The 17,449-nt window shown below is 43.4% G+C and overlaps 1 protein-coding gene across 1 annotated transcript in view; it reads left to right on the top strand.

Moving 5' to 3' along the window:
- smad6 (SMAD family member 6) overlaps positions 1-8,787 on the top strand; it is a 38,307-nt gene extending 29,520 nt beyond the window's left edge. Inside the window, 1 exon segment of the mRNA XM_003227250.4 lies at positions 7,885-8,787. Within this exon segment, the coding sequence (XP_003227298.2) occupies positions 7,885-8,423 (539 nt within the window). The 3' untranslated portion in view covers positions 8,424-8,787.
- The last annotated feature ends 8,662 nt before the right edge of the window (positions 8,788-17,449 follow it).

Raw genomic sequence — 17,449 nt, 5'->3', positions numbered from 1 at the left:
ACACCCGCCATAAGTGAGGGAACACTGTATAGATTATTATGTTAAGACCCATCTCAAAGCTCTTCTTTCCTTCATTCCGTCCCTCTTTCTTTCTTTCTTTCTTTCTTTCTTTCTTTCTTTCTTTCTTTCTTTCTTTCTTTCTTTCTTTCTTTCTTTCTTTCTTTCTTTCTTTCCTTCCTTCCTTCCTTCCTTCCTTCCTTCCTTCCTTCCTTCCTTCCTTCCTTCCTTCTTTCCTTCTTTCTTTCCTTCCTTCTTTCCTTCCTTCTTTCCTTCCTTCTTTCCTTCCTTCCTTCCTTCCTTCCTTCCTTCCTTCCTTCCTTCCTTCCTTCCTTCCTTCTTTCCTTCTTTCTTTCCTTCCTTCTTTCCTTCCTTCCTTCCTTCCTTCCTTCCTTCCTTCCTTCCTTCCTTCCTTCTTTCTTTCTTTCTTTCTTTCTTTCTTTCTTTCTTTCTTTCTTTCTCTCCTGTTTGTGCTCTCTCTCCAGGCAGAAATGGCCGTGGCTTCTTCTTCTTCTTGCGCCGTTTCCTGAGATGCCGTTTATCCGGCCTGAGACGGCATCCGGATGTTTAGACCGTGGAGGAAGTCAGGGTTTTTGGTTTTGTTTTGCTGATTTTTTGGGCTCTGTATACATGGAAGGCCTTCCAAAATAACAAACCCGAGCCTCAAGTGCCAGGGAAATTGCACAGAGCCAAAGGGAGCCAATAGCGGCGCATGGAGCTCCTGCTTCTCCTCTTCCTTGAGAAATAAATACGTTTATCGGGGTTTCTGCTCCAAAAGGTTATTAGAATTACTGTATATACTCGAGTATAAGCCTAGTTTTTCAGCCCTTTTTTTAAGACTGAAAAAGCTCCCCTCGGCTTATACTCGGGTGAGGGTCCTGGTTGGCTTATATTTGGGTCAGCTTATACTCGAGAATATATGGTACATTTATTATTTTTCTCTATTATTGTTGCTACTATTACCTTTATTTTACTCTATTTTACTCAGCTTATACTTGAGAACATAGGGTACATTTATTATTATTCTCTATTATTATTGGTATTATACTGTTCCTAGTTTGAAAGTGTTATTTCCTGTTTCATTGTGCGGTCCTTACTTTGAAAGTAGTTGTTATGCTCCGGAAACTTGGCTTTTTTGACCGCAAACTAGGTTGAATTGGCTGAGACTCGATGAGAGATTCATTGAAAAACAGTAACAAAATGTGCTTCAGGATGACTTTCCTGCACAAAGTTTTGGCCATTTAATACATTTAATACATGATGGCTAGTGGATTATGGATCCTGTCATCCAAAGCTTCAAGTCGCGCATTAGACGTCATTCTTGAAATCCCTACGATGCTCCATCAATAGAGGCAGATGCAAACGTTGTTCACAGTAGCCGTAACCGGCGGCAAGGAGTCCCGGCTGGGCTTCAGGCACATGGGAGGGCCAGGCCTTTTCTCCTCCGGTTGAAGCAAGGCGAGGAGGCCGCCGCGGAGGGAAGGGTCCTGAGAACGGGAGCAGGAGGAGCGGGCGGGACCGGGGGGGGGGGGGGGCTGCCTCTCAGGTGACTTCACGCCAAAGGTATGTCCTCTCCGAAGCCTGGCTTGTGCAAACAAGACGCCCGCCCGCCCGTCACAGAGGCCTGGTTGGGGCGGGACCAAGGAGGCACCCACCAACACTCGCTGGCCTCTTCCCTTTCCCTTTTTGCAAGAGAACACGTCGGTCTGGTGCAGAGGGCTCTCTTCTTCTGGGCCCCCTCCTCCTCCTTCTCCTTCTTCTTCTCCTTCTTCTTCTCCTTTTTATCCTTCTCCTCCTCCTCCTCCTCTTCTTCTCCTCCTCTTCTTCTCCTCCTCCTCTTCTTCTCCTTCTTCTCTTTCTCCTCCTTCTTCTTCTCCTTCCTCTTCTTCTTCTTCTCCTCCTCCTCCTCCTCCTCCTCCTCTTCTTCCTCTTCTTCTCCTTCTTCTTCTCCTCCTCTTCCTCCTCTTCTCCTTCTTCTCCTTCTTCTCCTTCTTCTTCTCCTTCTTCTCCTCTTTATCCTTCTCCTCCTCCTCCTCCTCCTCTTCTTCTCCTTCTTCTCTTTCTCCTTCTTCTCTTTCTCCTCCTCCTCCTCCTCCTTCTTTTCTGGGTTTTATAGGGATGCATTCCAGCTGGAACTTGTATTGCGGCTCTGAGGCATTTCAAGTGGGGCAGAAAAGGGGGAGGCCGACACAACGGCAACTACCGTATTGACCCGAGTCTCCTGCCCCATCACATCTAATGGGATTGCACACCCAGTTTTTCCCACTTGGCCATTTAGCCCAAAAAGATGTGCATTAAGGTCAAGTACCATATATACTCAAGTATAAGCCAGGTCACCTAATCTTACCACAAAAAACTGGGAAAACATTGACTCCAGTATAAACCAAGATACCAATAAAATTACCGTATATACTTGAGTATAAGTCAAGGCACCTAATTTTACCACAAAAAAACTGGGAAAACCTTGACTCCAGTATAAGCCGAGATACCAATACAATTACCGTATATACTCAAGTATAAGCCGACCCAAATATAAGCCGGGGCACCTAGTTTTACCACAAAAAAACTGGGAAAACATTGATTCCAGTATAAGCCAAGATACCAATAAAATTACTGTATATACTTGAGTATAAGCCGACCCGAATATAAGCTGAGGCACCTAATAATAAATGTGTTAATAATAATAAAAATAGAGTAAAAGAAATGTAAAAGTAACAACAATGCTAGAGTAAAATAATAAATGTAAAAATAATAATTTATAAAGTAAAATAATAAATGTGACAATGCCAATAATAATAGAGAAAAATAATAAATATACTATATATACTTGAGTATAAATGGACCTGAATATAAGCCCACTAGGACCCTAAACCGAATACAAGCCGAGGAGGTTGTTTTTCAGTCTTAAAAAAGGGCTGAAAAATTAGGCTTATACTCAAGTATATACAGTAATTCCGGCTCGTTTTGTTCTCTATAACAATTAATTCCTAAGATCGCAAAAACGGGGGAATATTTTGGGAGAGCTGAGCAAAACCTCTTGCTCCATCCAAGGCCGACACTCTCGATTTCCTCCTGCACGTAAATGGTTAAGGGATGCATTCTTCCAAGCCCACCCACCCAAACCAAAAGAGCTGCAGCCGCTGCTTTGGAAAAGGGAGGCAGGGAGTTAAAAAGGAAAAAGGCGGCTCTTAATTGGTCCCAGGTTCCGGAATTTACAGACTGAAACCCTCCCAGTTCTGCTGCAGGACTGAAGGGGAAAGAAGCCCTGTTTTCCCTTCTAGAAGTGAAGTGGGATGCGGGGCTCACATTCGGTTACACAAAATACCTGGGGGGGAAAGGCTAGCGACAGGAACATCTCTGTGTTATGGGATTGGGGTCTTGTTGGCACCTTACCAAGCCCGCATCTAAGGGGGTGGTTTAGGGGCTCAAGGTCAAGGTAAAGGCTTCCCCTGATGTTAAGTCCAGTTGTGTCCAATGACTCTGGGGGTTGGTGTTCATTTCCATTTCTAAGCCGAAGAGCCGGCGTTGTCCGTAGGCTCCTCCAAGGCATGTGGCTGGCATGACTGTATGGAGTGCCGTTACCTTCCCACCGGAGCAGTACCTATTGATCTACTCACATTCGCATTTTTTCAAACTGCTGGGTTGGCAGAAGCTGGGGCTAACATCGGGAGCTCACTCCGCTCCCCGGATTCAAACCGCCGACCTTTTGGTCAACAAGTTCAACAACTCAGCGGTTTGTGCCAATTTATGTACAGGATGTCATTTAGCTATAATAGGACTTGGTGGCGGGATACAAATAAACTTATTATTATTATTATCATTATTATTGTATGACACAGCAAACAAGATAGATATGCTGGATTTCGTATCACAAAATCACAAGTCGAACACTTCCCAAGTGTCTAGGACTTTTCCACAACTGTGATGCCTGGTGTGTTGTGTTCCAGAACTTTGTCAGTCTGGATTCGGAGGTCCCACAGTATCTTTGCATGCTCATTTTCCAATACTTTTGCAGGTTTGTGATCCCACCAGTTCTTTGCTGCTGGGAGGTGGTACTTGAGGCATAAGTTCCAATGAATCCTTTGGGCCACGTAGTTGTGCCTCTGTTTGTAGTCTGTCTGTGCAATTTTCTTACAGCAGCTGAGGATATGATCAATGGTTTCGTTGGTTTCCTTGCACAGTCTGCATTTTGGGTCATCAGCTGATTTTTCGATCTTGGCCTTAATTGCCTTTGTCCTGATGTCTTGCTCCTGGGCTGCAAGGATCAGGCCTTCTGTCTCCTTCTTCAGGGTCCCATTCGTGAGCCAGAGCCAGGTCTTCTATTATTATTATTATTATTATTATTATTAATTGCCTTTGTCCTGATGTCTTGCTCCTGGGCTTCAAGGATCAGGCCTTCTGTCTCCTTCTTCAGGGTCCCATTCGTGAGCCAGAGCCAGGTCTTCTATTATTATTATTATTATTATTATTATTAATTGCCTTTGTCCTGATGTCTTGCTCCTGGGCTGCAAGGATCAGGCCTTCTGTCTCCTTCTTCAGGGTCCCATTCGTGAGCCAGAGCCAGGTCTTCTCCTTATCAGCTTTTCCTTCAGTTTTGTCAAGGAACTTTCCATGCAGTGTTTTGTTGTGCCAGCTGTCAGCTCTAGTTTGTAGTGCGGTTTTCTTGTACTGATTCTTTGTCTGCTGTGTTTTGAGGAGTTTCTGATTTTTGACTTCAATCAAAGCAGGTTCTTCACTTTGCTTTACATATTCTGCCAGGGCATGTTCTTCTTTTACTTGTAAGAGTCTTCTGCCACCTGATCTTCTAGGCAGATATAATAATAATAATAATAATAATAATAATAATAATTATTATTATTATTATTTATTATTTATTATTAAATAAATAATATTTATTATTATTATTATTATTATTTGGTTGCGATTCACTGAAAAACGAGAGCAAAATGTGCTGCAGGCTGTCCCACAAAAACAAAGTTGGTGCAGTTTAATAAACTTTCCCCATGTTTTTATGGTAGGAGCCATTAGGAAATGATGTTTATAACCCGGGAACAAAGATCGTGTACGTAGTGTAATCTAAGCAGATGGGTCGGTGAGGAAACCCCAAACAACCATTGATGTTCTTTGGTATTTTAAGGCTTCCCTCCCTCTGCTTGATGCAGGAAAACCCAAAGTCCTTGGATTCCTGGTTCGCGGCCTCTTCTTGGTGGAAAAAGCAAAACGACGGGCTTCCCATCCTCTCCCCACGTTCCCTTTGAGGAAATGCAAGAGTTCCAACTCTGCCTTAAAACAAAGCAGGGCAAGTTCAGAGGCTCCGTTCATTCATTCCCTCTCTCCTCTCTTCTGCCAGTGAAATTTGAGAAAGAAAAGGGAACGGAGAGCGGAGGAGAGGAGAGCGGGGAAGGGGCCGCGGGGTGAGGCCTCTGTTTTGGAAATCCGGTGAGTCAATGGAGCCTCTCAAGCAAAAGGCAGGCGTCGGGTTGTGTGAGCCTTAATCGAACCCGACGGTCCGGAGGCAGAAGGTGAAGGGGCCGAGGTTTGGGGGGAGATGGTTAGGGAGCTGAAGACCGGCCCCATGGAAGCCCAGCCCCCCGCCCGGACCCACTGGCAATGCCGGGAATGCGCCTCAAACCAGGAAAGGTCAGCCATTGAGGTCTGCATTTAAGGGTGCCGCTTGGCCAGCAAAAGCATGCCGAAAGGATAGGGTTGATTTGTTTTACTGTTGTGTTTTTACATTGTCTGTTTAGCCTGGGCTTGGCCTCATGTAAGCCGCCCCGAGTCCCTTTGGGGAGATGGGGCGGGGTATAAAAATATAATAATAATAATAATAATAATAATAATTATTATTATTATTATTATTATTATTATTATTATTTTATTATGACACAGCAAACAAGATAGATATGCTGGATTTCATATCACAAAATCACAAGTCGAACACTTCCCAAGTGTCTAGGACTGTGTGATGTATTATTATTATTATTATTATTATTATTATTATTATTAGGTCTTGGGCACAGAAAGGAAAGTGCTTCCATCTTATGGCAGCAAAAAAAATGCAATTCCAAGCTAAAAGCTTTGAAACAGAGGCTGGACGGCTATCTTTTGGGGGTGCTTTGATTGTGCTTTTCCTGCCAGGCATGGGGTTGGATTAAATAATAATAATAATAATAATAATAATAATAATAATAATAATAATAATAATAATGGTGATTGGCACATCGGGTACTGTGCCAAAAGATCTTAGCCGGCATTTGGAAACAATAGACATTGACAAAATTACGATCTGCCAACTGCAAAAGGCCACCCGACTGGGATCTGCGTGCATCATCCGAAAATATGTCACACAGTCCTAGATGCTTGGGAAGTGTTCGACTTGTGATTTTGTGATATGAAATCCAGCATATCTATCTTGTTTGCCGTGTCATACAATAATAATAATAATAATAATAATAATAATAATAATAATAATAATAATACATCTCACAGTCCTAGACTTGGGAAGTGTCTGACTTGTGATTTTGTGATACGAAATCCAGCATATAAATTTCGTTTGCTGTGTCATACAACAACAACAACAACAATAATAATAATAATAATAATAATACATCACACAGTCCTAGGCAGTTGGGAAGTGTTAGACTTGTGATTTTGTGATATGAAATCCAGCATTTCTATCTTGTTTGCTGTGTCATACAATAATAATATAATAATACTACAAAGACTAGCACAAGCAAATCAAGGTGAGACACTGGTTGGAGGTTGTTTTGTCTTGCCTCGAAATGATCCACTGATGCTGTGTTTGTGTTGCTAGTCTTCTAATGTTCCTCTCAGGCCCTGGTCTTTCGCCACCCTTCATTTCAATAACTCACTGGACCCAGGGATGATGGTTGGACGTTGCTTTCTCTTACCTTGAAACGATCCACTGATGCTGTGTTTGTGTTGCTAGTCTTCTAGTGTTCCTCTCAGGTCCCGGTCTTTTGCCGCTCTTCATTTCAATAACTCCTCTGACCCAGAGACACTGGTGGGAGGTTGCTTTCTCTTGCCTTGAAACGACCCACCGATGCTGTGTTTGTGTTGCTAGTCTTCTAGTGTTCCTCTCAGGCCCTGGTCTTTCACTACCCTTCATTTAGATAACTCATATGAAGCTGGTTGGAGGTTGCTTTCTCTTGCTTTGAAATGATCCACTGATGCTGTGTTTGTGTTGCTAGTCTTCTAGTGTTCCTTTCAGGTCCCGGTCTTTCGCCGCTCTTCATTTCAATAACTCACTGGATCCAGGGATGATGGTTGGAGGTTGCTTTCTTTTGACTCAAAATGATCCACCAATGTTGTGTTTGTGTTTCTAGTCTTCTAGTGTTCCTCTCAGGTCCTGGTCTTTCGCCATTCTTCATTTAGATAACTCATCTGACCCAGAGACACTGGTTGGAGATTGCTTTCTCTTGCTTTGAAATGATCCACTGATGCTGTGTTTGTGTTGCTAGTCTTCTAGTGTTCCTTTCAGGTCCCGGTCTTTCGCCGCTCTTCATTTCAATAACTCACTGGCCCCAGGGATAATGGTTGGACATTGCTTTCTTTTGACTCAAAATGATCCACCAATGCTGTGTTTGTGTTTCTAGTCTTCTAGTGTTCCTCTCAGGTCCCGGTCTTTCGCTACCCTTCATTTCAATAACTCACTGGACCCAGGGATGATGGTTGGACATTGCTTTCTTTTGACTCAAAATGATCCACTGATGCTGTGTTTGTGTTGCTAGTCTTCTAGTGTTCCCCTCAGGACCTGGTCTTTCGCCACCCTTCATTTCAATAACTCGCTGGACCCAGGGATGATGGTTGGAGGTTGCTTTCTTTTGACTCAGAATGACCCGCTGTTTCCTCTCTCCTTTGCCCCAGATGCCAGTATGTCGCCGGACGCCTTCAAGCCGAGCTACTGGTGCAACGTGGCCTACTGGGAGCACCGGACGCGGGTGGGGCGCCTCTACTCGGTGTACGAGCAGTCCGTCAGCATCTTCTACGACCTACCTCAGGGGAGCGGCTTCTGCCTGGGACAGCTGAGCCTGGAGAGCCGGAACGAGGCCGTCCGCCGGACACGGGGCAAGATCGGCTTTGGGATCTTGCTCAGCAAGGAGCCGGACGGCGTCTGGGCCTACAACCGCAGCAGCCACCCCATCTTCGTCAACTCGCCCACGCTGGACATTCCCAACTGCCGGACTCTGGTTGTGCGCAAAGTGATGCCCGGCTACTCGATCAAGGTCTTCGATTACGAGAAGGCGGGCCTCTTGCAACACGCCACGGACCTGGGCTTCCCGGACGGGCCCTTCGACCCCAACAGCGTCCGGATCAGTTTTGCAAAAGGCTGGGGCCCGTGCTATTCGAGACAGTTCATCACCTCTTGCCCGTGTTGGCTGGAAATATTGCTGAACAACCGATGAAGCCTCGCGCTTTGACACCAGACTGTCCCCAAATACCATCTACCTAGATTTAATATAAAGTTTTATATATATATAAAATATATATATTATATGAATATATATATATATTATACTTGTAATTATGGAGTCATTTTTACAATGTCATTATTTATGTATGGTGCAATGTGTATATGGACAAAAAACGGAAAATGCACTTTGGCTTCTAAGTCTTTCAATCCGGTCGTTTGTTATTTTGAAAGAGGAGAAAATTATACAGCCGAAAGAGCCTCGCCGCCTTTTCGCTGTGTAGTTTTGTTTCGATAGTAACATCCAGACAATAAAGCTAATACCGTTCACTCATTGATAATAAAGTATTTGCATTATAGGTTTCTTTTTAACCACAGACTGTCTGTTTTGGAACGAAAAACAAAAGGATGGAAAGTGTTTTTGGAGACGGAAATGCGGGGCTCTGAGAATCCTGCCCATCTCGTCCATTGGAGACAAGCCGTTTTCAACCCCAGTTTCTTCCAAGAACTTCCATGAAGGCAACATAAATAGTTGGGATCGTCATTTTTTAATTGCCAATCGTTTTGAGATGGGAGGTGAAATACAGAACCACGGGGACCGTTTGGTGACCCTGCCATGGGGTTTCTTGGCCTCACTCTTGGGTGGTTTCATCGTATTTTACTAGCCCTACATACGAGCCCCAGAGAAGGACCTCAACGGTAGTTGCATCCGATGCATCCAGTCTAGATGTAATCCTTGGACTCCCTTGAATACATATTTCTTAGGACCTCTCCACTTGCTCCCATCTAGACAGACTGTCTCTTTGATTGCATTGGGAAGAGTGAAAGGTCGGCTCAGGGTTCCCAGGGGAAGAAGCATTGCTAAGGGAAGCGGCACCCACATCCGAGGAAGGAAACTCTGGGAGGAACTGGGTGCCACGTGATGCTACACAAGGCCCAGAAGTGTCTTCATAATATTCCTGGCCAATAAGAGGAGCCTGGGAGGCCACGGCGGAGCCCCTTCCTTCCTTCTCCCCTCCTTTCTCTCCCTCCTTCCTTTCCTCTCTCCTTCTTTCTCTCCCTTCCTCCCCTTCCCTCTTTCCCTCCTTTAGTCCTTCCTTTCTTTGTTAATTCCTTCCTTCCTTCCATTTCCCCTTCCTTCCTTCCTTCCTTCCTTCCTTCCTTCCTTCCTTCCTTCCTTCCTTCCTTCCTTCCTTCCTTCTTTATTTAATTACAGTATTTATATTCCGCCCTTCTTTCTCACCCTGAAGGGGACTCAGGGTGGATTACATTGCACACATATAAGGCAAACATTCAATGCCGATATACACATAGAACCGAGACAGAGACAGGCACGGGCTAGCCTCGAACTCATGACCTCTTGGTCAGAGTGATTCGTTGCAGCTGGCTGCTATCCAGCCTGTGCCACAGCCCGGCCTATTTGACCTGCGGATTCTAAAAATGACACCAATTTCCCCTTATCAGCTCTACTTTTTGTGATATAGAACATATGCCATATATTTCCATCTACTCGCCGGCAGAAAACCATGATGACTATATCTAAGAAACTGGAGCTGATGTGGTCTATCCAATGCAATGTTCTGAATCAGTGCATCAAATAACCCCAACAGGCATAAAAACCAAAACACCATTTGGGGGGGGGGGTGCTGTTATTATTGCTTTGCTGCTTGCACAAATCTCATTCTATTTGGCCAATAGTAATAATAATAATAGTAATTCCTTCCTTCCTTATCCCCCTCTTTCTTTCTCTCCCTTCTTTCTTCCCTTCTTTCTCTCCCTTTCTCTCCCTCCCTTCCTTCCTTCTTTCCTTTTTAATCCGAGGGCCAGTCCACAATCCTTCAGACTGTTGAGGGGCCGGATTATCATTTGGAAAAAAATACAAACAAATTCCGATGCACACTGCACATGTCTTATTTGTAGTGCAAAAACGACAACAAGAAGAAGAACAATGAAAGAACAATACAATATTTAAAAATAAAAACCATTTTAACCAACATACATTTATCAGGATTTTAATGGAAAGTGTGTTCCTGCTTCTGGCCAATGAGATAGTCAAGTTAATTAGGATTCTTCTTCTTGTTGTTGTTGTTGTGTGCCTTCAAGTCATTTCAGACTGGGCGAGCCTAAGTCTAAAATGTATTTGTTTATTATTTATGTATTTACTACATTTGTATCACACCCTTCTCACCCCAAAGGGGACTCAGAGTGGCTTACACATTATATGTACATACAATATATTATATTATTAGCATAGCACAATATTAGCATTATATATTACTATATTGAACTATACTGTAATATTATTAGTAATATTATATGTAATATAGAATATAGAATATATAATTAATATTATTATATGGTATTATTATTATTATTAGTGTTACATTGTATTACATTATTATCAATATTATATGTATATACAATATATTATATTATAAAACTGAGGGTGGGGGCCAGGTAAATGACCTCGGAGGGCCGCATCCGGCCCCCAGGCCTTAGTTTGGGGACCCCCGGAATCAGTAGCGTCCAGTTAACACCATGTGCAAAGAAAACTCATACCAGGCAGAGGAATTGAAAAGAACAAAGGAAACTTTACTCTTTCTTGTCGAGTTGAAATATAAACAGTTCTGCAATCGTACAATGTCCATGTAGTTGCATAAGATCAATAACAAATCAATCAGCATCAATATATACAGCATAGCACATACAAAATACTACTTGACCATAGCTAGAGAGAGACTGCCTTTTTCTGTGCTCACTCTTGAAGCCCAGATTTCCAACTGACATTCTCAGCCATCTGCCATCAAACAGATACCTTGTTTTAGGCGTGGCCTTGCCTCTGCAAAAAGCTCAGCTCCCTTTTTGCAGAGAAAGCAAGCAACTTTGCAAGGATTTCTTTACACACACACATAGCAATTTGGCGCAATACCCTCTTCCCCTCCCTCTCTCCTTCCTTCCTTATATTCTCTTTCCTTCCTTCCTTCCCTCCCTCCTTCCCTCCCTCTATCCTTCCCTCCCCTCCTTCTCTTCCGCCTTGTAGTTCACCTGCATCCAAAGAGCACTGAACCCAGCCAACGACGGATCTGGACCAAACATGGCACACAGACTGAACATTGCCTGCTGTGGATACTGACAGATGTTTCGGGACACTTGCCCCTGGAATCTGGGCGTTGTAGTACTTCACCCCCATCCAGAGAGCACTGCAGACAGGCGATGACCAGTCAACGATGGATCTGGACCACACTTGGGACACAGACCCAACATGGCAGGGTTTGGGGAGGATTGACCCACGATTCTGGGAATTGTAGTTCACCCACTCCACACTGAGAATACCTAACAATCAAAAACAAATCATGCCTTTATCAAATAACCCGGGCACCGCCGGGTCCCCAAGCTAGTAATATTAACAAATGACTCTCACCATAGGCTTCTTTTCATTGATCCCGAAGATTTATTTTGCGTTGAGAAGTGCGGGGCTAATTTATTGCGTTCCTCTTGGTGCCCCAGCTGCCGAGACTGGGAGGCAGCGGCTGCAAACTGGGATCTCCGCTGAATGGGAGAGATCGATCTCTATTGCACTGCGGGGAGCAGCAGAGCCGAAAACCAGCTGGTCCTTTAGAAGAATTGGAGCCATCCTTCTTTTTGGTGAAAGGATAATCTCCATCTGGGCTTAATGCAAAACCCAAAGGCTTGGCCTGGGATTCCAGGAGGCCGGACGCAGGTCGGATCATTCGGGATGCTCTGGCTGTGAGCGCTTCATCTGTGCATTGAATAAATAAACATCATAATAACAATACAAATAATACTTTGTATTTGAGGAAACCTTTCTGACCTGAAGCCCCTCAAATGGATAGAATGTGCACCCCAATATAGGACAAACTTTAGTCAAACAGAATTTTTGGAGCTTATTTTCCATCCATTCATGGAAGTACTTAACTGTTTTGATGGATTATAACTGTGAATTTTTAAACACTGTTTAAGTTTTATTCTATTTTACTGTTTGCATATTTGTATATTTTCAGTTGTATACTAATGCTTTTATGTCAAGAAGCTTTGTGTCCCCTTTGGGGAGATAAAGCGGGGTATAAATACATATAATAATAATAATAATCAGCAGCAGACAAAAAACCAGTACAAGAAAACCGCACTACAAACTAGAGCTGACAGCTGGCACAACAAAGCATTGCATGGAAAGTTCCTTGACAAAATTGAAGGAAAAGTTGATAAGGAGAAGACCTGGCTCTGGCTCACGAATGGGACCCTGAAGAAGGAGACAGAAGGCCTGATCCTTGCAGCCCAGGAGCAAGACATCAGGACAAAGGCCATTAATAATAATAATAATAATAATAATAATAATAATAATAATAGAAGACCTGGCTCTGGCTCACGAATGGGACCCTGAAGAAGGAGACAGAAGGCCTGATCCTTGCAGCCCAGGAGCAAGACATCAGGACAAAGGCCATTAATAATAATAATAATAATAATAATAATAATAATAATAATAATAATAGAAGACCTGGCTCTGGCTCACGAATGGGACCCTGAAGAAGGAGACAGAAGGCCTGATCCTTGCAGCCCAGGAGCAAGACATCAGGACAAAGGCCATTCAGGCCAAGATCGAAAAATCAGCTGATGACCCAAAATGCAGACTCTGCAAGGAAACCAACGAAAATTACGATCTGCCAACTGCAAAAGGCCACCCGACTGGGATCTGCGCGGATCATCCGAAAATACATCACACAGTCCTAGACACTTGGGAAGTGTTCGACTTGTGATTTTGTGATACGAAATCCAGCATGTCTATCCTGTTTGCTATTTTATACCATATAATAATAATTCAAAGTCTCCAACATCTGGAGGACTTGGATAGCTGTATTTTGCAATTATATTCAAATTATTTCCCAGTATCCTCCCTTGATCTAAGGACTGCCTTGTGGAAGTCTTATTGGACGAAGTCCAGTTCATGCTCAGGTACAAAAGGGCACAACTGTTTCCATGGGGAGAACGGAGGCAGTGAATCTACAGCAGTGGTTGCCAATATTTTTTGACCAGGGACCACTTGACCAGGGACCACTCTCCAACATTAGCACCAAAAGGGTTATGAATGGATTTTTATTTATTTATTTATTTATTTGCTACATTTATATGCCGCCCTTCTCACCCCGAAGGGGACTCAGAGCAGCTTAGAAAATTAAATTTACATACAATATTATATTATTAGCATAGTACAATACTGGTAATAAATTACTATATTGTACTGTATCAATATATTGTAATATTATTAGTAATGTTACATGTAAAATATAATATATAATTATATTATTATATATTATATTATTATATTGTATCATTAGTATTATATCGTATTACAATATAATATTATGAATATTAAATGTATATACACTACGTTATAATTATTATATATTATTGTAAATTATATTGTATACATATATATATATATACACATCTTTATATATAAAAGAGTGATGAAATCCTGGCGACCGCCAAAACAACAAAACTAAACACCCCCCAACCTCCAAAATTGACAACACAACCCATCATCCACACCTCTAGGTTGATACAACAAAAATAAAAGAAAAATAAAGTCCTAATTAGAAGGAGAGGAATGATTGTTTTTATCCAATTGCTGCCAGTTAGAAGGCTAAGCTCCGCCCACTTGGTCTCCTAGCAACCCACTCACCCAGGGGACAGGCAGAGTTAGGCCTCACTTAGGCCTCTTCCACACTGCCTATAAAATACAAATTATCAGATTTTAACTGGATTATATGGCAGTGTAGACTCAAGGCCCTTCCACACAGCTATATAACCCATTTATAATCTTATATTATCTGCTTTAACTGGATTATCTGGACTCCACACCTTTACCCTTTACCTTAACTACCACCAATTCCTCAATACTTTATTTCCCATACCACCATACTTCGCCACAACAACGCGTGGCCGGGCACAGCTAGTATACATATATAAACACACACACACACACACATATATATATTTTTGGTCAAATTTAGATTCAGTTTGGTTATTTGGGGTGCTGATTCAGCTCTAGTTTCTGATACAAAACATATGCCATGTAGTGGTCGTCATCTGCTTGCCCACAGAAAACCAGCTTTAATCATCTAGAGCTAATGAGGTCTATCCAATGCAATGGTCCGCTTTGCGGATTGGAGTGGAAATGAAATAAAATAAATAAATACAGAGGAAGGAGTTTAGTGAACCGGATTTTTGTTCTCTGGGATGTGGCCCACAGTTTGAGAACCACTGATGTACAGTGTAGAATGAATGCGGTTTGACGCCACTTTGATTGTCATGGTTTGATGCTATGACATGGGAGTTGTCCTTTCACAAAGTCTTAGGATTTCTCTGCCAACTTGGGCCTCCTCCCTGAGCATCCTTGTCAGGGGTCTCCTCGGCACGAAAGGTAAGCCAATGAGGTTTCGCAGGCTTTCTGGAATGCGAAAGACGTGGCGCTCGCTTCCAAAGCCACTGGATGAAACGTGACCCTGTTTAAACTTGGCGGTCTGTCCTTAGGACGGGGAGGCCATTAAGACGATTATCCAAAGGGCTTTTGTGGAACGCGACATTCCTGAGATAACTCCCCCAAAAGAATGCCAAGAAGCAGTCCTTAGGTGTGTCCAAAGGAGATTTCTTTCCCTGATTGTGTTGCTACCAGATAAAAAGGAGCCCATTGTAAGATGTTTTCTTTTTTTTGAAATTATATTCAGCAGCTGAATCCGACGGTTTCTTTTCCTGCAGGTTCCGACTTGCAAGTTGAAACAAGAGGGACCCCAAAAGGCCTCATTAAAGATGACGAGCTCTTGTCTGTTTGAGGCTAGTGTGAATGTTGCAATTGGCCAGCTTGATTGGCATTTAATGGCCTTGCAGATTCAAAGCCTGGCTGCGTCCTCCCTGGGGGCATCCTTGGTTGGGAGGTGTTAGCTGGCCCTGATTGTTTCCTGTCTGGGTTTCCCCTGTTTTCAGAGTGTTGCTCTTTATTTAACCTTTTCCTTAATCCCTCCTTATTATCCAACATTTCGGCTTCTCTAATGCTTTTATTTTTCAGTGATTGGTTGGGGTGGGGGTGCCAAAATTCTGTTCTCCTACACTTGAAAATTACCTTGGGCCTGCCCTGCTTCTGATGTCCCCAGCCCATTGGGCCTTAGGTTCCAACATTGACTGCGGAAACAGATGGCTCTTGTCCCCTCTTCTGACCGCAGCAAGATGGAAACATCTAGAGAACGTTTCTCTTCCATTTCAGCTGGAGACAGAATGCCAAGGGCCAGGCGCATTCTCCGCCCGCTGTCGCCAGTTCTTATCTCAGCGCACAACAATGGCGCAAAGGGAAGAGTCTCGCTCCATTCATGGGAGTGATTAAATGTGATGCCGTTCTGCTGCCAGAGCCCCTTGGAAATGTCACTTGAGGCCTGGGAACAAGAGTCCCCGGGGTTGCGTCCGGGCAGATTCGGGGACCTTTCTTGCTTTCCCTGGGCTGGGTATCTCTCCAAGCTCTGCCCACGCTCCTGTGATCCAGCCCTATGGCGGCAGGAGGTCTGCCATGTACTACAAAGCCCAAATAGAGGGTTTTAGAGGGCTAAAGATGTCGCGGAGCCATTCTATCCGCTGACCACAATGGCACTCAGTGTGGAAGAGCCAGGCCCACGAGTACGTTGGTGTCACCCAAAGAAAAGCCAAAGAAAAGCTTGGAAATGTCATGGACCCCAAGCACACTGCCGGCCTTGTCTGCAGAACAACGGGCCAAGTGTTGTCCCATCAGAATGAACCGGCGGAAGGCCTGCCAAATGTTTGTTCTGAGGGTGGGCGGGCCGCGGGTGCTTCTACGTTGCGGGATGGATGCAGTTTGGTGCCACTTTCGTGGCCATAGCATCGTGGGAGTTGCAGTTGTACAAGGTTCTTTTGCCTCACCGAGCTACAACTCAGAACTGTGTTGCACGGAGCGCTGGCAGTCCAATTGGTATCAAAAGGCATTCATTTAACAAAGTTTGCTCATCCCCATAGCAATCTGTATCTGTGACCATTCCTGTACCGGTTTACACTTTTTACCTATGTCAACTTAATAAAGACACAGGGTCTACTCCCATCCCAATTTGCACTTCCAAGAATCTGCAGCACTTTATCAGTCACCTCATGTTTACAATATTTATATGGTGCACTTTATCCAGTCTACTTTTACAACCTCTCCGTTTTAATCCATGTTTTTATTAGTTCTTGTCATTTGTTTATATTGGTTAATGTTTAAATTTTTATAATTGTGCATGTTTTTTGTCTATTGTTGTGTTTTATATTGCTATTGTTTTTATTCGGGCTTGGCCCCATGTCAGCCGCCCTGAGTCTCCTTTGGGGAGATAGAGGCGGGATATAAAAATAAAATTATTATTATTATTATTATTATTATTATTATTATTATTATTATTATTATTATTTATGATGGTCTTAAGAACCCAAATCCCTCCAGTATTTTCTGTTGGCCATGGGAGTTCTGTGTGGGAACTTTGGCCCAGTTCTATCATTGCTGGGATTGTAGGTGAACTATAAGTCCCAGCAACCACAACTCCCAAATGTCAAGGTCTATTTCCCCCAAACTCCACCAGTGTTCACATTTGGGCATATTGAGTCTCCGTGCCAAGTTTGGTCCGGATCCATCATTGTTTTGAGTCCACAGTGCTCTTTGGATGCAGGTGAACTACAACTCCCAGACTCAAGGTCAGCGCGCACCAAACCCTTTCAGTATTTTCTGTTGCTCATGGGAGATCTGTGTGCCAAGTTTGGTTCAATTCCCTAGTTGGTGGCGTTCAGAATACCTCCTGCATATCAGATATTTACATTGAGATTCATAACAGGAGCAAAATGACAGTGATGACGGTGCAATGGAAATGATGTTATGGTTGGGGGTCACCACAACATGAGGAACCGCATTAGGAAGGTTGAGAACCGCTGGTCTAACCGAAAGCCTGGAATAGACCCATTGCTCAGTATTTAGAG

Source organism: Anolis carolinensis, unplaced genomic scaffold (genome assembly GCF_035594765.1).
Source record: "Anolis carolinensis isolate JA03-04 unplaced genomic scaffold, rAnoCar3.1.pri scaffold_11, whole genome shotgun sequence".
NCBI lineage: Eukaryota > Metazoa > Chordata > Lepidosauria > Squamata > Dactyloidae > Anolis > Anolis carolinensis.
Note: the sequence above shows the minus strand (reverse complement) of the source record. Positions and strands in the feature narration are given on the sequence as shown.